The 25,640-nt window shown below is 37.7% G+C and overlaps 1 protein-coding gene across 6 annotated transcripts in view; it reads left to right on the top strand.

Moving 5' to 3' along the window:
* The first annotated feature begins 344 nt into the window (after positions 1 to 344).
* itpk1.L (inositol-tetrakisphosphate 1-kinase L homeolog) overlaps positions 345 to 25,640 on the top strand; it is a 78,352-nt gene continuing 53,056 nt past the window's right edge. The window contains exons 1-3 of one of the 6 annotated variants that reach the window (XM_018228625.2): positions 345 to 700; positions 1,882 to 2,004; positions 13,041 to 13,065. In XM_018228625.2, coding sequence (XP_018084114.1) covers positions 1,910 to 2,004; positions 13,041 to 13,065 — 120 coding nt within the window. In that variant the 5' untranslated portion in view covers positions 345 to 700; positions 1,882 to 1,909. 6 annotated transcript variants of the gene reach the window in all.

Below are 25,640 nucleotides of genomic sequence, written 5' to 3'. Positions count from 1 at the left end.
CCTGCTCAGAACCCTTTCAGGCCATGCTGGAAAAAGATGGCTATAATGTGGGGTATCCCTCTGTGCATATATACTTTGAAATGAGTTACCCAAATGTATTTCATTTTTTTAGAACCGTAGTTACGTATTCACCAGGCTCAATAAGAAACAAATGCCACTTGGGTGCCACTTTTCTTGCCCAGAACCCTTTGCGGGTCAGAGGCTTGTGCATACACAAAGACACTGAGCTTGTTGTGGCCCCTGTGCCAGTTGCACGGAAGCGCGTGGTACAAAGGTTGGCATGAGCTTGTAGTGAGACTCAGCGCTACCCTCTGGTGGCCAGACTACGGTACTGCGCGTTTTCACTTCCTTTACGTAGAGCCGAGCCTGTGAGTGCAGCTGCTTTTCTCTCCCTCTCTGTCCCATCTCCCTTCCGAAATCGCTTATTACTCTGTCGCTCAGTGGCACCAGGCGGAGGGTACTAGGGGTTGTAGCAGAGGGTGTGTCCTTGCGCTGAAATTCTGAACTCCCCGTGTGCCCTCCCTGTTTGGAGCACAAGCGAACCAGGGAGGGACCGAGCTCAGCAAATGGAGATCTGAAAGAGGGGGAGGGAAGCGAGGGAGGGAGGCAAGAGAGGGAGGGAGAAGACTGATCGCTGAAACGAGGGAGACTGTGTCTTGCACTGATACTAAGCTGGAGCCCGGCAGCATCTAGTGATCAGGTGAGTAATGGGCTCACAGTGGCATGTGAGGGGCTGCTGTATGTGCATCACTATACTGCCTGTCTCTTTCTCTGGCTCTCTTCTTCCTGCCTGCTCAGCAATGGGCTGCTGCACGCCTGCCTACTGCTACTGCTATTGCTATTGCTACTGCTAGCCCAGGACTTCATGCTGACGGGTTGTGCCTGTATGAGGGGGAGTTGTGTGCACTAGTCCATAGTACATGATCTGACAGCAGCACTGCTTACTGACACATATTGCATCAAAGTCACATGTGCTTGCAGATTTGTTGTGGCCAGATGCTTGATTATCACTGCTTTCATTTCTGTTAGTTTTGTGGGTTCCCTTTAATTGTAGTATAATGTGCCCCCCCTTCCTTTCTGGCCCAGCTTTTTATCAATCAGGTCATGGATGTTGGGAGTTGTAGTTTGTCAACAGCTGGCTGAGCCTTTGTTTTATATCACATAATAACAGTAAAGCTCTTTCTTTATTAACTTTTAAATATGCTTGTGTTAAACCTTGGGGCATACTTATCGTAGGGCACATAGTCGCAGCATATTTCCAGTATATGGATGTACATAGAGTTGTATTCCATTGAGCAAACATGTATACATGTATATAGTCCCAAGTGACATGTCTCTTTATTAAACCTGGAAGGGCTTTGACATTAACCGTATGGTGTCAAGAAAATTTACAGTTTCTTTTTTGTAAATACACTCCGCTAGGAAAGCCATTTTTATTTTTTGCCACATTTATTCTTCATCCTGTGGTAAATATGCTGAATAGGTGACAGAAGGCACTCTCTTCTTGGGTTCCTCAATGAGTTAATTGTTTTCGGAAGCCCCATTCTGGCCAGCATTTAGGAAGCGTGCTTGGGCATGCATTATGATGCTATTAGCTGATATCAGTGCACGGTGCTTGGAGCTGCATGGGGAAACAGGATGCTGGTTTGACCCCCTCTACATACTGAGGTCTACAGAGTGTTCTATATGTAAGGTATTATTTGTTAAAAAAAAAGTAAAAAAAATGTAGTTTCTTCAGTTGTCTTTTTTTAACTGATTTCTATCATGCACATCACCAAATGGGTGCCCAGTTTAACAACTTGATGCTATAAATTCCAGCATTTATTTTAAATTATGGTTTCATTTGATTTTCATTTTACAAGACTGTTTTTTCCTTCTCAGCAGACTCTTTTGCTCAGATTGCTGAAAAATGCAGACTTTCCTCAAAGGGAAGAGGGTGGGTTACTGGATGAGCGAGAAAAAGATCAAGAAACTGAATTTTCAGGCTTTCGCAGATTTGTGCAGGTAAGACCATAATCTAAAGTGGGGGTTTATGATGACACAGTACAATTATTGCAGGGTACGGAGTTGGTTCATGCAGGGTCTGCTCTGTAATTTCAATGTTCCAGACACCTGTAAATCTGATCATTTGGGCAACCCTTTGTAAATGACCCTGAATAAAAGGCTAGTTTGTTCCAAATGTCATTATCTTACTTGTGAAATAAGAGTTTGTTGATAAAACAGCTTCTAAATCCTTAGGAATTTACTTCAAGTAAAACCTGTACATGTAATGCCTTAAGGGGGTATGGAGCTATTTCATGGAGGGCAGTGTCGGACTGGCCCACCTGGATACCAGGAAAATTCCCGGTGGGCCCAGGTGTCAGTGGGCCCTCTTGCTTCTAAACATTTGGCCTATTTCATTCCCTATTCCTTTATGAGAAAAAAATAATAGAAGAATATAGAAAGTAGATATAAAAGACTAGGAAAATACAAAGGTTGAGTGAGGAGAAGAGGAATAATAGTTTGGAAAGTGGGCACACAGTCTAAGGTTTTCTGGACCATGGGTTAAGGTTTTCTGGTGGGCAGTGTCGGACTGGGACACCAGGAGCCCACCAAAAACCCTTAGACCAGGGGCCCACCCAAAAATCTTTAGACCAGGGGCCCACTCCAAGTATTATTTTCTTCCTTTCCTTACTTTCTTACTTACTCTTACCTCTATTCTCCTATTTTCTTTTCTTTACATACTATAACCTATTATTCCATCTATTTAGCCTCTGTATTCTCATAGAAATAGGGAATGGCCATGAAATAAGTAAATTTTAACTGTAATGGTGTTTATTACAAAGCAGTAAAGGAATGTGAATTTTTAGAAAAGTCAGATCTGGTTTTCAAAGCTTTCGAGATTTCATCTCCATTCTCAGTTTTTATGAGTTGTTATGACTGACTGATCTTGTTGACTTTCTTCATGCATGTGTTGATTTGTCACATTGGGGCAGATTTACTAAAGGGTGAAGTGGCAAACGCTGGTGACAATTTAGCAGCGTTACCGCCCTCAGGGACTTCGCAAATTTACTAATGGGCGCAGGCGCCAATTCGCCAGCAAAAGAGATAGGCGCTAGCGCTCATTCACACTCTGTCACCAGGCTGGCGTTATGCAAATTAACCTGAGTACAAGACCTTGCGAATTTGCGATAGGAAGAAATGAACGCTAGCGCATCTTCACTTTGAATTGCTCGTATTACCGAAGTAACGGTAGCGGAAAGTCGCCAGCGTTCAGCGCCAATGACGAAACTCTGCATTTTAGTGAATTATCGTTGTCTGAGCGAATTTTCGCTGGCGAAGTGTAGCGATCTGTACGAAGTGGTCGCTGGCGACTTTCTGCCAGTTAGTAAATCTGCCCCATGGTCTCTGTTTATAATCGGCATTTAATTATTATTGCACACAAGTAAACAGTACAGTTTTAGGATGGAGAATGAATGTTAAGCATGATAAGAAGAAAGGCTCTGAACTTCCTCCTATTTTCTCATTAACTGCTTCCTGCTCAGAAGTGACATTCTGGTCAAGCAATAGCTTATTGTTCTAAAAGAGTGTGTGTAATTGTGTGTGTGTGTATGTCAGAAAAAGCCATTTGATGTAAAAGTGACACTAACAGTTTTCTATAAATTGTCTTCTTGTGATCCTCAAAGTCCTGGTGCTTCCTTCAGATAAATTAGTGCAGCCTAACCCTGGCCTCAGCTGAAGAGGTAGCACTAAGTGGCTGTGCCGTTAAGGGGGCACATTTTTAATTCTGCACACTTCTGTCTCTGGTGTATAATGTTTTGACAGTGACAAACAGCACTGTTAAAAGTGTAAGTATCACTTTAATGAAAAAACGATAATAGTTTACTTGTCAGCTAAACCTTTCCACTTGTCATTAGGAGAATTTTATTCAAGAGTAATAACAAACCACAACCAGACAGTAATTAGCTGTTATCCCATGCAGAAACAATATCTTGATCCCACTTGTACTGTGATTCCTCATTGTAAGTGCCGTGGTTTGCTCATTGTGCTTTGCTTAATAGTTAATTGTTAATAGTTAGATGATCAACTTCTTTATTGGATATCAGGATTAAAACTTTGTGACAATATTATTATTATTATGAGATGGCTAGGATGGACACATTAGTGGGAAAACCACTTTCAATCCTATATTTCTTGTTCTGTATTAATAACATTGGAATCAAGCATAATTTGTACCAGGGATGTGACAAGATATGTCAGCCTAAACTCAAGACATTGGCCTTGGGACTATGCACCCCTTTGTGGTTCATTAGTCCTCCATTACCTCATACCACGGTTAAAAAATGCGCAACTTCATCAGCACTCGCCATATAATACGTTATTGGTCGGGTGCGCACCAATATTAATACTGTATAATTCAATCATAGAAAGCACTCATGGCACACCAGCTGATCTGGTTCGATCCACAGGTGATTGTTATCAGGATTTTTGTCAGTAATTATGGAGGAATATATTTTTTGGAATCAGCTGGTGTGCCGTGAGTGCTTTCTATGATGAAATTATATAATATATGTATGTTCCAGGTCATTTACAACATGGAAGGCAAGATGCAAAGTGCAAAATACAGCCACACTCTTCCATGAGGTACATGGCTGCCTGTGTTCAGCCCCACCTGTTGTCCATCTTATTTGTATGTCATTCACTAGTGCAGTAAAAGCAGAGCTGGTCTACGTCTCCCAACGCTCTGATCTGTACCTTGTGCTAGATTTTTTTTATGTGGCTCGAGGTGAAGAGCTTAGCAAGTGCTCTTTGCATCCCGTATTTCTTGTACGTTCATCTGGGGTCTATGTTGGAGCTTTTTTGTAATGCCAGTCTATGTCTTTACAGTACAGATATGGGACCTGTTATCCAGAATGCTTGGGACCTAGGTTTCTAGGGATCTTTCTGTAATCTGGATCTTCATACCTTAGGTTTACAAGAGATTATGTAAACATTAAATAAACCCAATAGGCTGGTTTTGTTTCCAATAAGAATTATTTATATCTTAGTTGGGATCAAGTACAAGGTACTGTTTTATTATAACAGAGAAAAAAAGGAAATCATTAAAAAAAATTTGGATTATTTGCATAAAATGGAGTCTCGGGGGGACAGCCTTTCTGTAATTCTGAGCATTCTGGATAATGGGTTTCTGGATGAAGGGTCCCATACCTGTATATGTTAACAGTCAAATTACTTAATGGTCAAACAACATCTAAAAGGAAAAGTATCATCGTTACATTTAAAGTTTGTATCTGTTCATCCAGCATCTACAAGTAAATGATTCCTAGTGATGCGTGGGTTGTCAAAAAGGCTGACCTGCACCAACTCTAAACCCACTGTTCCCAACTTGACCTTGTGAGCTGTTTTATTGCTTTATTGACTTGTGCCCTACCCGTCCATCTCTGACATATTCGAAGGAGATGGGGTGGAGTAGGAGCATGTCCATAAATACAGACTTTCAGAGGAGGTGGGCCAGTGGCAGACTTTTGCCTGAACCCATGGATTTGGGACTAGTCGGTACATTATGACTACCAACTTCCCTTTTTATATGAGCACAAGTTTCATCCTATAGGTCTGTAGAGAGCCATGAATGGTATTTGACCTTTGGTTACATTACTGTGTACAAACTAAACCCATTGTATTCTACAGAGCTGATTTGTTATCTGCTGTGTAAACTTGCCTTTCTGCCCTATATAGATTGAATGGCATCACCACTATAGTAGTGTTTCTAAAGCAAATTCTATAGCATTATCCATACTGCTACTCCGCAGTAGGTCCATAGCTATAGTGAGGGTCAGGTCGGCCAAACGACACATGTCTCTACGTTTATATTTTATGTGTGTTGCTGTGTATGCATAGTTAACACAAATCATGTCATATAAGCCTCCTATTGAAAAGTACAACAAAAAGCCACCTTATTTGCAGCAGCACAATCACTTTGTATGTAGTACAATTTAATGGCAGAGTCACCAAGGAACTGATTCCCCTCACCTTGGAGATGTCTGTGTACAACAGCACGCCCTCTTTGATCACCTTCAGGAGGAAGTATTCAAAGCATCAGTATATGCATGTAGGCTAATTTGGAGAGCATTTAGCAATAAGTCACATTTCAGATGCTATGCTTCAGGTTGGGAAACCCATTGTGTGAAATTTCAACATGTTTTTGCTTCCTGCATATTTCTCAGTAAGTTTCGCAGATATGCATGTCCAACACTGGTCTCAAGCACTTATACTCACCCTTAGACAAAGACAGAGCGCAGTTTACCTAGTTAAAATTTGTTTGTATTGGTCTGATTTTGATCTGGACAAATTAAAGTTCTGATCATTGGAAAAATATACAAGTATGGGATCTATTGTCCCAAATGCTTGGGACCTGTGGTTTTTGGTTTAAATCATCTCTTTATAGCATGGAGCATAATGCCTTAACGTTACTAAATTAAAAAGAACGAATCGATTACGAATCAAACGTTACTAAATTAAAAAGAACGAATAGGTCTATCATAAAAATAATAAAAACAGGCCAAATTTGTGAGAAAGATGAAAAGCAGCATCATGCTTCAATTATCAATTTAAAATAAGTCCGCTTTCATATGGAAAAGGGCATTCCTATATTTGAGAGGGGCATTTGTTCAAAACAATTTTTTTATGGCCAGTGCCCACTGGTGTCTTCTGTTTTATTGTTAAAACATTTTATTTATTGAAATCGATAAATATGACAATATTGGTTATGGAACATTGCTTTAAATATAAAGTAGATGTAAATTCATATATAGCAGGTTTTTCCTTTGAGCTGACCTTTGGGTGTGCAGTGATGGGTCTGGGTGTGGATCATATAATACCAACAGGTCTGGCCATTTCCCAGTTTAAATGTATAAATACTCATGCAGTGTTTGGGTTTTATGCAGACTCTTAACAAGTCAAATATCAAAGATGATGTCAAGATAATTTTCTTTTTGCTTTATTTTATTTGTATTACCTGTATATTGGATAGACTGCTAAAACCTAGTGGAAGCATCTTGGTCTTTTGAATTTTTTAGCCTGAAATGTGGGTTGACTGAAGAAATATTGTAACTGTTACTTGTAATCCTTTGGATGTTTGTTGAAGTCTTTAAACAAGTCTGTTTCTTTAAGGTAATGCTGCTTAGCAGTATATGGAAATGATCATCTCTTAATCCTGTAGAGAAAATGATATTCAGTGAGGCTGCATAATCAGGACACACGTCTTCTCGTGTTTGCTCAGCCTATATATCTTTAAAAAAAATATATATATATATATATATATATATATATATATACACACACACATATGCATACACACAGCATATGTGTCCACCCACTATTGGGCCTTGTAAAGATAGCAATGCATGATCAGTCTATTCATTGAAGCAGTAGCACCAGATCCAAACATAGAGATTATGATAGAAGGGTAAAAGTTCTATTAATAGACTGTTAAAGATATTAAACATTTTTTTGCTTGATCAACAAGACCTTTATCTAGATTTCGTAATTTCATTCTCCATAAATGTCTGATAATAGACCAAAATGTTGATCATGCACATTAAAATTAGTTTGACTTCTTTTACAAAGTCCTGCGATGGCTGAGCATTCTGCGCTATGTTTGTTAGACTAAAGCTTCCCACCTTTTTGTTTATAGCGAACAGAAAGGATAGGTTAAGTACAGTAATCATACAAACCCACTAGCAAATTTATTGTATACAAACGATATAATATTTACAAGACATGAGTTACAGCATGATAATGCATAAATATTTAAATTTGTTGCAATCTTGCCAGCCTATTTTTTATACTTGTCAGTGCAACCTCTAGCTGGGTATGTCAGGTATATTAAGGGCTAGGTTGTTACATTTGATATCCAGAAAGGCATGTTTACATTACAAATGGACTATTAGACTATTAATCCTTATTTTGCAAATAGACTATGTGTACTATTAGTCCTTAGTATGTATAGCGTGTCCTTCTGGTGGGGTCTCCCAAGATTTTAAACACAACTCTGCACTATTTCAAATATTTAAGGTGCTGCTAACCAAAGTTAACCACCAAGCTATATAATATAATTGAGAGAAAATACAGAAGCCCAACTCCCCCCTCCCCAACTTGTGCTTTTAATTTGACCCAAGCAAGTTTAATAATCGGGTTTGTGTTAAAATTTGGGTGACCATTGTGGGTTCAGGTTGTGGAAGACTCCTTCTTTGCTCCCTCACTTGGAACCAGAGGCATGCACAGAAGTAGCTTAAAGAGTGGGAAGATGTGGTTAAGGGTTGGATACAGGTCATACAGTGGCAACATTTTGCAAGTTAAGATCAGGTGCAGGTTAAGATTTTGTTTGTAAGGGTTGGTTGTGGGTTCTATAGTGGCAACATTTTGCGGGTTAGGGCAGGTGCACATTCAGTTTTTGTGGGTTAGGGTCAGTGCAGATTAAGGTTTTGCATGTTAGGGTCAGGTGCAGATTGGATTTTTCCTTACCCACACATCACTAGTTTCATTGTTTATTTTGGGGTCAAACAAAGCTACAGTTTGTATTCCATATTGTATATTTTAGTAATGATTAGTAGCTCTTTTGACCACAGCCTAAAATTAAAAACTGTTAAAGAGACATCAGTTAAACTTTCTGTAGCATTTCTCTGCATGCAGCTTTGTGTCGAAGTTGGGGGTTTTAGAAAGACAGTCAAAATGTATCATTTAGGCAAAAAGAGCCAATGACTATGAAAAGTATATTGATTATTTTGAAAATGGTTTGTTTTTTTTCTGTGAGATGAAACTTCTATTAAAGGGGTGGTTCACCTTTAGGGTAACTTTTAGTATGTTATAGAATGGCCAATTCTAAGCAACTTTTTAATTGGTTTTAATTATGTATTTGTTATAGTTTTATAGTTAGTTATTTGTCTTTTTCTTCTGACTCTTTGCAGATTTCAAATGGGCGTCGCTGACCCCTTCTAAAAAGCAAATGCTCTGTAAGGCTACAAATCTATTGTTATTGCTACTTTTTATTACTCATCTTTCTATTCAGACCTCTCCTATTTATATTCCAGTCTCTTATTCAAATCAGTGCATGGTTGCTAGGGTAATTTGGACCTTAACTACCAGATTGCCTAAAGCAATTTTTTTTAAAAAAACTAACTCTAAAACATTGTCTCAGAATATCACTTTCTACATCATACTAAAAGTTATTTCAATGGTGAACAAGCTCTTTAAAAAGGGAACTACTATCAATGCACAAATTTAAAGTTATTGTTCTCTAAAGACTGCTCAAATATACACATAAATAAGGATCTCTTGCATTGTAACCTATAGCCATATGTTTTATTAAGGAGATTATTTCACAGTATTTTGTGATCAGCCTCCCTGAAAATTTGTGTTCCCAACGCAAACTAGCTACAGCAGATGGAGGGGGGACTTGGTTAAGGGTTTATTGTGCACACTGGGACCCACTAAAGATTTTTTTTTTGCCGGGCAGTGGGGGGGGCAGCTCTGTGTAGTTATACCACTGGAGTGGACAGTCTACACCAGCCAAACTTTGCCAGTTCCTTTTAACCAATTTGTGTGTCAGATTGACTAATTTAAGCCTTTGAAACAACGATTGGATCAAGCAAGGGGATTTGCATGGCTGCTGGACAGGAAAAGCCAAATCTTCAGCAGAGATATTTTCTTTGTGAAGTTCCTCCTGCAGACATTGAGACCTGCAGTTGATTTTCATTCTTCGGAGGAATCGTAATTTACAACTGAGAACTGCAACCTTGATATACCTTTTGTAGCTCCCAAAGTAAGTTTTACATGCTTCATAACACTTACAGACTGATGAATGGGAAGAATGTGATTAGGACCAGTCTCCTCTGGTTAGTTAGCAGGTTGGCTCTGTTCTTTCTGGGTGTTGCATTTACTAAAATGTGGATGGAACACAGCCAGTTTAAAACAAAAGAACTTGGCTGGAAAAAATTTGAGAAAACATGAATGTATTTGCTTCCGTATACAGACATTAGTCAGCACAAAACCTGACCCCATAGCTTTAATGTAAAGTGCGATCAGATAAAGTCAGATGGTGTGGTTTGTTCATGCATCTACATCTGACATTAAATGTATTTCATTGAGAAGAAAAAGTTGTTGAGACGCCATCCGGTGTATCTCATCGGATGGAAAATCTTCCATGTAATTTACACATCGGATTTTTTAAGTGCCATTATATTTTGACTCCCTAGAGGGGAGTTTTAAGTTGATCTGTAGATAAGTGAATCTTGTATGCTCCTGAAAAATGTTACAATCTTTGGTATAAGGAGAGTGAATGTAAAATATAACATATTTAGAAGTAAGGTTTACTTTCACTTCTTCCTTTAAGCATTAGCTAACCGAGGAACATTATTTTGTATTCTGGCATATTTAACTGAATAGTGTAAATAAAAGCGTACATTGGAGATCCTTTTGACCACTTTCTGACTAGAATCTTCATTGAACTTAAATTATTAAATTAACTTATATGTTTTTTTTATAATGTAGAGCAGTGATCCCCAACCAGTGGCATTGTGAGCAACATGTTGCTCTCCATTACCACTGATGTTGCTTCCAGTTGGAGGCATAAAGGCACATGATTACTCCAAAAGAGCCTCCCTCCTACAGGCTAGTTGCTATCAATTAGCCTTTTTGAGCCCTTATTTAGCATCCCCAATGAATGTATTCTTGCTTGTGTTGCTCTCCAATACCTTTTACATTTGAGTGTGGCTCACCGGTTAAATAAAAGGTCAGGGACCCCTGATGTATAGAGTGATATTTTGAGACAATTTGCAATTGGTTTAATTTTTTGTATTATTTGTGGTTTTTGAATAGACTGAAATATGAATAGGAGAGGGCCTGAATAGAAAGAGGAGTAGCAATAGAATTAGCCATTCTATAACATAATGAAAGTTAACCTAAAGGTGAACCATCCCTGTAAGTATTAAAAAGAAGGACTGGTGGGGGTAATTTGTGTGTTTGTATGTATGATTATATGATATGTGTGTGGGGAGGGTTGTATGTACTATGGGTAAGTGTGCATGTATCCATCACTTGCATTATTTATGCACAGTTCTTGCTGAAGAATTTTAATAATAGAATGTGTGTGCATTACTGGTAGCTTTGAAAGTAGCCACATTTTTTCATAGATTTGAAAAAATGTATGAGCTGGTTGAGCTTTTTATTAGTAGCATTCTGCTGTTATGATATAACTGTCAGCAGTCAAGGCCTATTTTTACATTTTCACATTTTTGAATACCATGAGCAAAAGGCATAATTCTATATTTTATTATTTAAAAGTATATATTATAATTACCCTGTGTTTAAATAGTGCCATATTCCACTCAGGCATCTTGTCCAGCTGGAGGTCTGTATATTTTTCTGTCCTTATTGTCAAGATTTTTTTCTTAAATACCAGTTTTAAACCAGCATTGTGCTCGATGCTCTGTGGTACATTTAGAAATGCATAATCTTTGTTGCATGGGCTTTGCTAATTATTTATAGCATTTTTATGAAGCTCCATAAGTGTTTTAGAGGTAGGCCTTGTTTTGTTCTTTAGGTAACCAGCCATGCCCTCTCATACATCTGAAGCTGTGTTTGCTGCCATAACATGATATACAGCCTTCTTGAATGGACTGCAAAACTTCATTCAATACCTTTTTGAAATGTGGAATCCAATTATATACTGTAACATGGCACTGTGTAATCTTCCTCTTCACTAAACACTAATGTGTAGGCATTATGGCATACCTCTTAGGGAGGAAAAAATAGCATTTTTTTCCTGTTGCCCAAATATAATGCTTTGTCTTTGTGGGTATAGTGGCCTAAGAGCATGGATATTATAACACACTTACAACAAAAGAACAGACAGATTTGTGGTCATTGAAACACTTCTGTGCTGTTTAGAGGTTGGAGCTTTCCAGGGCCCACCATCTAATGGCATAAATAACAAGAAAGCATCAGTGGAAAGTTGTATGAACAGGTGGCATCTGGGTGTATTGGTTCATGCATGTTTATATTTATAAACAGGGTAGTCCTTCCTGCCCTGGGTCCTGCTTATAGTGAGGCCATATAACAGTGGAAGGTTAGGGCTATAGTAGAACATGGCTGAAGCAAAATAGAAAGATGGTAACAGCAAAATTCTTTTAATGTTCTTCTTATGAATACTGTAGCTCCACAAAGTCTGTGTTACCCCTAGCCTTATTGGTAGAGTAGGATCCTCTTGTGAAAGTTAGTGAACCACAGAGTTTTTTTCTGCAGTTTCTATTGTTATATCTACAGTAGGCAAGCTACAGACAAAGAGCTGGAATAATTAAATGGATCAGGAAGAATAAAGGAAGTAGAAAAAAAGAAACTGGCAGGAGATTGTAAAATCTCTCGGATGGCTAATTATGGTGAGACTTTTTGAGAATACAGTTCCTACTTACTGTGCTAGACAATCCTAGAAACCTAGCCTCAGGGCCAAATTGGTTGAAATGAGGGATTGTACACTAATTTGCTGTCAAAATATTTAGCAATTTCTTTAAGGTGATCATTAAACTTCTCTTTCTGTATCTCTGTGACCTTGTTATAAGCAAAGGTTGGCTCTGACCAAATCTTCAACGTGATGTGGGAACACAGAGACAAAAAATCTTAGTGCTAGAATTGAAAAAGGCTAAGCAAGTCATTGTATGTACAGAGGGAAACCACTGGGCCCATGCAAGGTCTTATATAATTTTAGAGCTTGCTCTAGATACAAGCTTATATTTTACCGTCCATTCAATATAGTGTTTTCAGTTCTTCAGAGATTAAAAGGTCCAAATATCATTAATGGATTGCAACACACCTGTAGGATAAAAGTAATTTTTATACCAAACAGGTCACTTCTTTCAAATAATATCATATTTGCAGATATTGGACAAATAGATTGCAAACTCATTATTGACAAGAGTTTGTACTAATATGGTTAGTTAGTGGGTTTAGTGTCATCTATAATAATGTTCTATTAACATTTTAAGTAATTAGAATTTTTTTTGTTCTAGGAAAAGAGGCATTGAGGTCGTACAGGTAAGTTTTTCATCTTAATTCTCTATTACTGTACTGTGCATAGTATTAAATCCCTGATTTGTGGGAGAGAAAAAGGAAATCATTTTTAAAAATTTTGGGATAAAATTGAGTCGATGGAAGGCCTTTCCATAATTTGGAGCTTTCTTGGTTTAGTGGGTTCCGGATAATGGATCCCATACCTGTACCACTAAGGAAAGCTACACAAATTGTGTGCAATGTTACTCTAGATTAGTAGCCTACTCTAACCAAACAGAGGATTGCTTTTCATAGTTGTACAACATATGAGTAATCCGACTTAATTGCTGTTTGGTTGCTATATATTACAATTCCATTTTGCCCCCAAAATACACAGTCACCAACTGTTATATTTAGCACTGATTACAAGCACATTTGTTTTGTTGCCCACAGAACTCCCCACACATTCTATTAAATATTTCTCAGTTGAGTCTTTGATTAGAGTAATAATGCACATAGCAAAGGTCACCGTAACACTGAAACATCAGCATTTTTTTTCAGAAATGCACATATGCCATACCCAAAATAATTTTTATTAAACATTAGGGATGCACCGAATCCAGGATTCGGTTCGGGATTTGGCCAGGATTCGGCCTTTTTCAGCAAGATTCGGATTCGGCCGAATCCTTCTGCATATGCAAATTAGGGGTGGGGAGGGAAATTACGTGACTTTTTGTCAGAAAACAAGGAAGTAAAAAATGTTTTCCCCTTCCCACCCCTAATTTGCATATGCAAATTAGGGTTCGGATTCGGTTTGGTATTCGGGCGAATCCTTCGTGAAGGATTTGGGGGTTCGGCCGAATCCAAAAAAGTGGATTCGGTGCATCCCTATTAAACATAACTGTTAATTATGTGTGGGAACATTAATTGTTGCGTAACTTCCATCTATAGGGCTTGTACCATGTTGGGCCAAAGTGCAAAATAATACTAAAAATTTTGCAGTATGCCTTGAACTTTGCTTCTTGCCTAAAATGGAGCACCAAATTAAGCACTTGTGTGTCGAGCTGCTTGCATTTGGCGGTGCTTTATAAATTTGGGGTGGGGTTGACTAGAATGCGGCAATCTCCTGGAACAAACCCTAGATTGTTCCATTTAGAAATAATAAGCTACATAGCCCTGCACTTTGCCTGCCTTTGGGTAGGCATTGGATACAGAACTCTCATGTACCTGACAGTACTGCAATTTGTTTCTTGCACTGGAATTTTAATTCAGAATGCCGGTAGAAGTTTTTTTTTTTTTTATAATCTTTTATTTTTCAAAAAATAGATACATTGACAGAGGATAACGTAAATATCTTTTCCAGTATAGAACATTGAAAGTAGAACACATCAGTACAATTCCATGTAGTATAACATACATTAAACTTATTGTTTTGCTCAAGGTTGCAGAAACGAATCCCATGTGGCCCAAATTTGCATATGTGCCGGTAGAAGTTTTAAATGAGATCTTGCATAAGAAGTTTGGGTAATTATTGCCAAATTCAGTTTAAGAACACTAGATATACAAAATATTTTTAAGTAAAACTGTCATGATATTTGGTGCTAAATATGACATTCCTCCAAACACAACACACTATATTTGTGCATATGGAAACTTACTAATTGAAACATTAATTCTTTATTTACGCTGCAGCATTCTGACAAGTATATGTGACCACACCAAGGCCAAAGGGGAGAATTGGTTAATTACATATAGAAAGTTCACTTAAGAAGGCTGAGAAACATTGCAAAAAGGATTTGTTCACATCGGTTTTTTGATTAATTTTTATTAGTCTAAGGGGCCTGTTTGCTAGCATTCGAATTTCTGTTTTTTTCATGAATCTAATTTTTGTCTCTAAAAAGTTATGTTTTTTTTTGTTTCTCTAAAACTCTAAATATTTCAGACTTATAAAGTGTAATAAGCACAAAAAGCTAATAAAAAACTTAGGCAAGTAAAAGTGGTCTAGGTCTTATAAAAGTCATTGAGAGCTGCACTAATCCGATTGTACCGTTTTTAATCCATTCCATTTTTGGATTTTTCTTGCTACTAATTGTCCATGAAAAGTGAATAGAGGTCTTTTTTTTGCAGATTGTTCAGCTTTTTTTTCGTTCTTGCTTTTTCTATTCAGATATTTTTATAACTGTCATGGGATTCGTGGTTTTAGAGAAAATGAGTTTATTTCAGGTTTTAAAAGGCTCTAAAACTAGACAAATTCGAATTTTGATAAATGGGGCCTTTCCAAAATATTGATTTATTGCTGACTTTAAAGGGAATGCCTGTAATTTGATCCTTCCCTCTATTATATATTAAAAGAAAAGGAACACGTTGGGAGTCCTGTTTTATCTGTGATGCCTTATCCTAAGGGTAATTGCAATCGGGGCTTTCGGGTGATTTGAGCTCAGTGTTACTAAGTAGCCCAAAATGCAGCTACCTACCTACCCTGTCCTACCCCTATTCTAAATAGATGTTATAGAAATAGATGTTGAAATCAATACTCCTCATGCAATAGTTACCTGGATAAGCATACCACCAGTGCCGGGCCAAGTCAGCCAGGCAACCCAGGCGACCATGCCACCCTTCCTCATGTGCATGTGCAGAAGAGCGCAAGCGTGCATGTGCATGGAAGAGTGCACACACCAAATTGCTGTGTTTTTGTACCCCTGGCTGTTTAAAAAATAGGACCTTTCTTCTAAAATTGATTGGGGGGATATTCACATTTTAGTTGCCAGGAAACTGCTGTTTTTCTTGAAACATGAGGGATGGTTTATTTTCACATGAAATATTAATGATTGTAGCTTACAAGCATCAGGAAAATGTGAGACAGCTTAAATACTGAGCCAGAACAACCACTCAGACCTCCATAACCTCTCTCATAACTCCATCAGGCTTAGAATTTTGGCTGCATGTCTTTACTGTGACATCTCAAAAGCAGTATATAGATAACTCTGCCCTACACATGCAAATCAGTGCTCACATGCTTATTAAAGGACAAGGAAAGCTATTTCCTCATGTCTTTACACTGTGTCATGCAGCTCCTATGGTTGTACATCATTGCTACAGTTGTTTTTCAAAATTCCTCTGCTTTGTTCCATTGATCTCATGAAACTATTATCTGTAGAAGTACCATTGCCGTCACCATTTGTGTTCCCTGATGCATGCGCCAAACCCTTAGCTTTGCTGGGTGTGCTCACCACTATTTATGTGTATGCTCTGTCTACTAATTCTATGTTATGTGCATGCTCCACAGTCTTGGAGAAGGAGAGGTGAATGAGTTTTTTTTACTTAAGCAATGTGGCGCTTGATCTGAAAAAGGGATTGAAACAGAGAGGATTGAATACCACTGATGGCAACACCAGAGGTATGCCTTTCGGTGTAGGTTAACCCTTTAATAGCCTTTCCTTGTCCTTCAATATTCATGAATAGTAATTAATATTCACTTTTCTTTGTGACTGACAGCAGTTCAAATGAAATGAACATGTAGCTAGACAGAAAAAGCATTTACAGTTACCTTTTAAAAATATACAAACATTGTGGACTTGGCATTTCTCCAAGATGGAGATGGATCTTATAATCTTGTACGCTAAAGGAGTGTAGCAGCATCTCCATGTGGTCCCCAAAATGTTTGCCTCTACTGGTAAGACTGATCTCACTATCTATACATACACTACTAATTTGGCATAGAAAAATAGCTTGTTATAACATGCCCTTTGAGGAACTGTTTGTATTATTAGTGGAAAAGAAAATGAATGATAAAAAGTAAGTAAAATGAAGGCTTTTCAGGGTCATTTTCAAGGGATACTGTTGTTGGAAAAAACTTTTTTTTCCAGAGTGCATCCGTTAATAGTGCTGCTCCAGCAGTATTCTGCCCTGAAATCCATTTTCTTATATTTTATATTTAATTTGGAATGGGGCTAGAGATATTGTCAGTTTCCCAGGTGCCCTCAGGTCATGTGACTTGTGCTCTGATAAAATTCAGTCACTCTTTACTGCTACACTGCAAGTTGGAGTGATATCACCAATCTATATATAATACCAAGGAACATTTTACTTACTTTTCTCCCAGTTTCCCAGGCATCCCTAGCACTGATTATTGTTTTTGTATGAGTAGTAGAGTAAACCAAGCAAGCTCTACACTACTGCACACGTGCAATTGCCAATACCAATCTCTTGGGATTTAAAGGTATGTACATTGCAGGTGCACCACTTAGATTACTTTTTCTTTCCACAGGCCTGTGCAATTTTCTCCAAACAGGAGCATCGGCCTGGGGAATAAAACTGTTAGGCACCCAAGGGTGAAATAGACTTTAGTTAGTTCTTATACATGTAAATGTGGTTGGGGTGTCATTTTTGAATATGGCAAATGGCTTTAAAGCAACAAATCCTTCCAGTTAGAGGCAGTCTGGTGTGGCCTTCTAGACTTTAGAATTTAAGTACAAAATCTCAATGCCCAGGTTCAAAACTACAATGTAGTAACTGCAAATTTTATAAAACTTCAATGTGGTACAAGAAGCTGGGATCTTATAACAAGAACCCAAAATATCCTTTCCTGGGAAATCGAGTATTTGCCCTTCAGTCTTTTAGCCTTGAGAGAATACCAAGGTAGAACATTTCTTTTCTTCTTCTGCAGGTTAGGGATTTTGCTTTACCTTGGGACTTTGCCTTACCTAATGCTTTTCTCCAATTACAAATGCTACTAAGGCTAATAAAGAAATGGGCTTCATAGCTGCACACAAATCTTAAAAACCCCAATGTTACTTGCAGGTTATTCTAATAAATTCATTCTAAAACCAAATCCTATGGATTATTTTAGCAATACAAAACACACACCCCTCCTTTTACACACTCCTCCGTTACATGCAATTCTAATTCTGAATTAAATCTATTTTATGAAATTGTATAGGTTAGTGCCTACTACCCAAATATAAAGAATGCCTTCAGTGGGTTTTATAGCACAAGATCCTCTGAAATATAGTGAAGTAAATTTACAATATTTTTCTCAAATGAAATGTAATTTACAGACAGAAGAAGGAGCCTGTTAAATTTTTGCTCAGCAGGACTGGAGCTTGACTCACTAGCTGCACTTCAATATTGCAGTCTTCATGTGTATTTACAGTAGTCCTTTATCCATTTGTATTGTGGTTTCCATAATATAAACTTGGCATTCTCAGAATATGTTTAATTACTGTGCAGCAAATAACTGTAGTTAGGGAACATGGCATACAGCAGGGCCTGTGCCAAAGATGAGCTTCTCATGGAAGATATTCAGGAAGTGACAGCACTAATTTTCAATCTTTAGCCTCCGACATTCCACTCACACCTCTGTGTTATGTATTTCAGCCAGACATTATGAAATGCTGTTATCACATATTTTACATTTTCTAAATATTCTGGCTTAAAATGCAGGTTTAAACGCATGCTGTTTTCTGCTTTATATTTTGCAACTGTCTTACCTTTTTATGCCCCCTATTTTGTCTCTGAACTTTCTAATGTTAATGCAGTATGTTAGGCAGCAACTGTCACTGTATGTCACTGGCCTTTTAAAGCATTCACCCATAATCTTTTAAATCTATGGGCCTACTACTCAAATGGCAGAGTCTTTACTGTTCAAATGTCTTTTTGCTACAATGAGTTCCTTTCTCTTAACAAACTGGGAAGAAATGACAGAGCATCATCATCCATTTCCCAGGGCAATATTAATTACACTTGGCGTTTTAAATGTGCCCCAGCTCCAGATCTTGAAGACCTGAACCTGAGCAGTTCAGTGTTTTTACTGTGTTGTGGCACTAGAGCAAATCTGGAGATGGTTTACTGGTGTAGAGTTGAAATATACAACTCTAATTAATGGGTTTTGGGAGCTGAAGCCTTTGTTTCTGCTGCAATGGTGATATGTAAATTAAAATTGCAAATTGTGATTCAGATGCAATGTTAGTCATCTAGTCAGTTTTAGAATACATAAAGGTGCATGAACTTCTGTAGCAGACAGAACTAGGAGCTGGCTAACCAGGAGCCCAACCAACCCTTTCTCAGGAGACTTATGGAAGGTCATATGTAACAGAAAAGAAGGTAAAACATCAGTTTGTAGCCTTCTGGTGGTGCACTATACTAAACTGTAGCTTCAGTAAAAACACTGCCTGGCTCCTGGAACATATCCAACCATAACTGAGGATGTAGTGAAATTGTGTTATTGTTGACTTCCTTTTTAACTGGTTTTTCTAGTGTTGTAATGGAAGGGATGACTGTGTTGGGGAGTATAGCATGCCTCTTGGAAAGCTTGCTTTTGGGAAATGCTGGTGGATGATTGATAAAAGAATCATCCTACAAGATGTGTAACCTGGTCTGGACTTGTTCATCTTCATCTTGTTTATTACTGAAAGTCTGCAAACCTTAATTTTGTTTGTCAAATTACCCATTGTGATATAGCTGATATTTTGCAGAAGTGCTTTGTTTGCTCCTTGTGATTCACACTCATTCAGCAGATTTGGCCCTGATGAAGCTGATGAGTAGTCTGAACCTGACGTGCATATAAATAAATTGCTTCAGTTTTGTTTTGAATGCATGGAGGGGAGAAGCACATGTTCCCAGAGAACAGCGAGGATGAACTGAGTTTATGTTCAGTAAATTAACTAGACACTTTCCTCTTTACCACTAATTTGATCACATTTATCTACCCTTCATATGTGTTTAGGAATCTTTAGAAGTAAGCATTTCGTGTTCTGAAAACTAAGTGGAATTTATAGCAAACCTATTTAAAATGTTCCACACATTTGGAACTATTTACCCCTATCTTTAAAATAACTTGCCTATTCAAACTTTAAATCTCTATTACTGGTTGTTTATGTCTATGTTAAACATAATCTGATTTGGTTATTTAGAGAAATACAACACACATAAGCCTTTTGTATTGTCAACTCTTACCATAAAGTTCAAACAAATAAATTACCGGTATGAGATATGTAATCATACTCTCTATCCTAAATCCACTAATAACAACAGTGCTAATCCTGCCTAATTAGGTGTTCTTTTTTACAAATAAGACAAAGTCATGCAACTGATGTTAACTGAGTACACATTTTAATGTTTAAAAGGCCACTCCACTGTACCATCAGATTTTCCAGAAGAATTTTGTTTATTTCAGAAGAATACTTATGGTGTCACTATATTAGCTATAAGAAACCCCAGAGTGGTTTTCCTTCCAATGGAGAGTGCCATTTAAAAAGCCATTCTCATCTGGCCATGCCCCAAATAATGTCATGCCATTCCCCCTTTATCATATGGACAAGCAACAGCGAGGCTCTCTACTTGGGCAACGTTGTTGGCTGAAGCAGTGACTGGTATAGTAGCTTTGAAGTGACATTCCTCTTTACAAAACTGTTGCATTAACAGCTTCTCATGTCATTCCACAGTACCTCAGTTATGAGGTATGGACAGCCACAGTGAAATCAATAGTTTTGCTTATTGAGTCAACTGACATCCTCAGGTTCCAATATATAAAATAAGACACTTTCTATACTATTTGTCTGTGCATTCTTGTCTGTGTATTTGCATTAAATACTCATAAAAATGTACTCTTATCATTAGCCAAGTCATAATAATAAAAAATATAAGCTAATAACACACACGCACACACACACACACTTGTGCTTCTGATTTGTTAGTAGTGAACACATTATTTAAACATGCATAGTTCAGGCTTATAAAAAGTATATGAATTCTTGTACTGTATTTAGTAGCAGCAATAATGTCCTAAACCTTTCCTTTAGTGCACTGCATTTTTAGAATTTAATTATATTTTCTCTTGGTTAAGCCATTCTCTTGTTGATTTATCCCTTTAATTCAGTTTATTACCTTGCTGCATCACCCAATTTATAATAATCTTTAGGTGGTGGAAAGCTACCCTATCTGTCTGACCTAAAAACCTGGAGTAAATTTGGGCCCAGATTCCCAACAGTATGCAAATCTGCTATCCCAACATGCTAAATGCTTTAATTTGTGCAAAAGGCAATTCTACATACATGTATAATGTTGTTCAGAATGCTCAGGACCTGGGGTATAATGGATCTATCGTAATTTGGATCTTCATACCTTAAGTCTAGTAGAAAATCATGCAGATATTAAATAAACCCAATTGTAAGGATACCTAGTGGTCTAGTGAGGCCACGGGAACTACCACATCTTCTGTGAAGTGGCAAGTTTTCCTCCTGTGTGCGTGCTCTTATGGGTTTTGACCTTTTTATTTTTTGTGCGCCATTTGACGTCATCACTCTTGGCACGAAATTCAAATATTTAAAGATGACACTTCCTAATTCCTATCGCCCCAATTTAGGTCTTTTGTAAGATAGTTCCTGGGTGTGCTTATTGTTTGGTTTTCCTTGACCCGTGATTCGTGACCCATAATTTGACCTTGGCCTGTGTGTTGGTCAGAGCTGTCGGAGTTGTGGAGTTGGAGTCGGGAGCAATTTTGCATATGTGGAGTCGGGGTCACGAAAAATGTTCAGACTCCAACTCTGAATATCATCAAATCAGATTTAAGAACTTCTATGAAGGAGGGTATGGCAGAAGCAGTTCTGATTCTAAGAACAATACTTTAGTTAATTTTGGATTATTTTTAACAGTTATTCTACATCTATATGCCAGGTTTAATTAATATATAAGTTGTTTTAGGTTTTCCAATTGTGTTTGGTTTGTGTAGTTTAACTTTGATTTTTTTTAGATTTACCAAAGGATTTGGTTTATATTTTTAAGCTTTGACAGTGATAAAATGTATGTTGTGTACTTAGCTACTTAGCTTCTTTCAATCAACATGGAAATTTCATTAGAATCAGTAACACAAAAAATGAAAGTGATCAACATTTAGGCAGTTATTTGCTAAACTCTGGTCCGGCTTTTTGGATCAAAGGTCAAATTTTTCGTTTTTTTTTAATAAAAACTCAAATTTTTCGAGATTTGTTAAAGCTTGATTCAGCAAAAAGTCCACATCTTAAAAACAGACATCTCGGACTTTCCAAGGTTGTTTATGTCAATGGCAGAGGTCCCAATGCTATTTTGAAGTTTCTGTGGTCTGAGCTGGAACATGCCCAAAAATACGATAATTTTGGACTTTTCAGGAAAAAAAAAATTGTACGATTGAGGTTTTTGCTTGATTTTATTACATTTTAACCCTAACTGATTAAATCAAGGTTTTGTTTTTTTAATAACAAATAAAGTAAAATTGGGTATGGGAGTTTGGTTGTGTTTTTTTATTTTAAAAATTAGATACCTTGGATTTTTGTAAATAACCCTCCCTAAATACTGTTGGCATGTACTGGTAAAAGCTGTATGTTTGCTTCAGAAAGACTAGTAGAGTTTATATAAACAAGATGCTGTGTAGCCATGGAAGCAGCCATTCACGCTGGAAAAAAGGCACAGTTTACATAGCAAATAACAAATAAGCCCTTTCCAATACATTGGTATTTTATCTGTTATCTGCTATGTTACCTTTGTCTTTTCTAATTTTTTCCAGAAGCTTGAATGACTGCCTCCATGGCTACACAGTAGCTTGTTTATATAAACTGTAGTAGTGTTTCTGAAGCAAACACGCCAGTTTTACCAGTGCAGAGCAACAGTTCATTATATTTTAATTACTTTCATACACTTGTGGATTTTGGCATTACTGTTTCTTTAAAATGAAGGAGTCTAAGGATATATCTGGTTCCTGATTCTGTACTGCACTAATTGGTATTAACCACAGCCTGTTCCATGACTATGCTTTCTCTTTCCCCGTCCTCCCTGACACGTTCCGGTTTCCTTGCTTTCCCAGAACCCTCGCCTTGGTTTTCTCACATTAAGACCTGGCAGCATCCGAGTAGAAAGGGTTTCTTCCCGACGTTAAAGACGGCCGTTGTAGGCAGCGTGAACTGTGACTGGAACCTTGGTGTTTGCAGGCCTGCATTTGTGGCAAGGCCACAAAGGCCCAGGCCTAGGGCAGCAAATAAGTGCTCCGGCGTGTGCGCTCTTGGGGTGTGTGGGTGGCAGACAGGTGCTATGTCTAGGGGCGCCCACAATACAAATCAGGCCCTGGGTGTTTGTTATGGGTTAGGTATACCGGACTTGACACCGATAAGCTGGTTTTGCTTCCAATGAAGATTAATTATGTCTTAGTTTGGATCAAGTACAAGGTGCTGTTTTATTATCACAGAGAAAAGGAAATCATTTTGTTAAATTATTTAGATAAAGTGGTCTATGGAAGATGGTCTTTCCATAATTCATAGCTTTCAGGATAACAGGTTTCCGGATAATGGAGCCCATATCTGTAAGAATGATGTGTGTGAACTTAATACCTATGTTGTGTTTTTTAAATTTTCATTTGCAGTGCTTTCAAATATCTATATCATTGAACATAGCAGTGTAGGATTTGTTGTTCAGTAAAATATGAAAAAAAAGCTCTTCCTTGTCTGCATGTGGCTGGAACCACTGTTTCAGACCCGGTGTAGGCACGTAGGGCATTTCAGGAATGAAACATGCTAATTTGCATTTTGTCACTGAAATACACTGCATGTGCCTGCGCCTGGGCTAATGCAGTGGTTTTCTGGTGTAGGCAAGGAAGAAGGCTGATGCCAGTGTAGCGTATGGCACTAGCCTAAAATGTTGAATGTGTTCATATTTCATCATTTTAAGTTAAAGGGGTGGTTCACCTTCAAGTTAACTTTTAGTATGTTACAGAATGGCCAATTGTAAGCAACTTTTCAATTGGTCCTCTTTATTTATTTTGGATAGTTTTTGAATAATTTTACCTTTTTCTTCTGACTCTTTCCAGCTTTCACATGGGGGTCACTGACCTCGTCTAAAAACAAAAGCTCTGCAAGGCTACACATTTATTGTTATTGCTACTTTTTATTACTCATCTTTCTATTCAGACCCTCCCTTATCAATATTCCATATTCTCATTCAATTCATTGCATGGTTGCTATGGTAATTTGGACCCTAGCAACCAGTTTGCTGTCATAGCTGCTGAATAAAAAACTAAATAACTCAAAAAACACAAATAATAAAAAATTAAAACCAATTGCAAATTGTCTCAGAATATCACTCTCTACAGCATACTGAAAGTTAACTCAAGGGTGAACAACCCCTTTAAATGTAAAAGTTGTGAATTCCCTCACAGATTTAATGAGTAAATGAATATGTAAATTTGTTAACACACTATGGGGCACATTTACTAAGCTCGAGTGAAGAATAAATAAAAATAAAAAAAACTTCGAATTTCACCTACTTCGCCACCTAAAACCTCGAGCACCAATGTTAGCCTATGGGGAAGGACCCCATAGGCTTTCCTAGCAATTTCTGATTGAAGGAAAATCGTTCGATCGATGGATTAAAATCCTGCGAATCGTTCGATCCAAAGGATTTAATCGTTCGATCGTTTGATCAAACGAATTGCGGTAAATCCTTCGACTTCGATATTCAAAGTCGAAGGATTTAACTTTGATGGTCGAATATCGAGGGTTAATTAACCCTCGATATTCGACCCATAGTAAATATGCCCCTAATTCTTATCTGTAAAGCAGAAATCGTTTGAAATCTAGGTGAGGTTTATTGCATAGCTTAATTATTCTGACACGCCCTGACAAAGCTCTCGATTAGAGAAATTGCTTAACAATAGCAGTTCCCTGAGCTTGGCCGCTGGTGCCTTATCTGAAATGAATAGCTGGGTAGGTTTGTACTGGGTGGTGCTGGGAGGGTTGAGTCTGAGATCAGGTTCCAAGAGGTAAAGGTCATTTGGCAGTTACCTGCTGTTCTTCTGTATTCCATCTGTTACTCCTACTAAGAAAGCAGAGGTATAAGCCATTGATATACCAGGCAATGCACGTAATGTAAACCCTTTTGCTTACTTTAGCTTTGTAGTGTTGTAGAAGTGTTAAACACGTAGGTAGGCATAGAGATCCATTGTCAAGTTAGTTGCACAGATCCATAACCACTCACCTGCAGTGCCACCGGCAGATTCCTCGTTTTTTTTTTTTAAATCAGGAAACCTTTATATTTAGTACAAAAAACACTCCTTTTAAACTCTTAGGACAATGACACACAGTGCTACTTATCGCCAGCGGTTTGTCACAGCTACAAAATGCCAGAAAATAAATACTCTGCCATAGACAATACCGGGAATTGTCTCTGTTAAAACAATAAAATTGAGTAATCGCTCAAGACTGCCTTTGTATGCATTTTTGAGTGATTACAAGATTTTTAGTGTTTTAGCAGAGACAATTCCCAGTTTTGTCTATGACAGAGTAGTTTCTTTAGCATTTTGTAGCCCAACAAAACTTTGGGAACAAATAGCACCGTGTGACTTGAGCTTTTCTATCCCATGTATGGATAATGCTGCTGTACCTGCACAAGTGATACTCAAATATCCCTTAACCCCTTTATATTTAAATACTTCTAACAAGCTTCTAAAATGCCTTTAAACCTCAAACATACTTTGGAATTTTAATTATACTTTAATCATTTCTGTCCCTAGTCTGGTCCTGTATATTATAATTTTACCCTGTTTAAAATGCAATTGAAACAAAAAAAATATATGGGAGTATTTCTCTACAATGTTCTTT

This window comes from Xenopus laevis, chromosome 8L, assembly GCF_017654675.1.
Source record: "Xenopus laevis strain J_2021 chromosome 8L, Xenopus_laevis_v10.1, whole genome shotgun sequence".
NCBI lineage: Eukaryota > Metazoa > Chordata > Amphibia > Anura > Pipidae > Xenopus > Xenopus laevis.
This window is presented reverse-complemented; position numbering and strand designations above follow the sequence as displayed.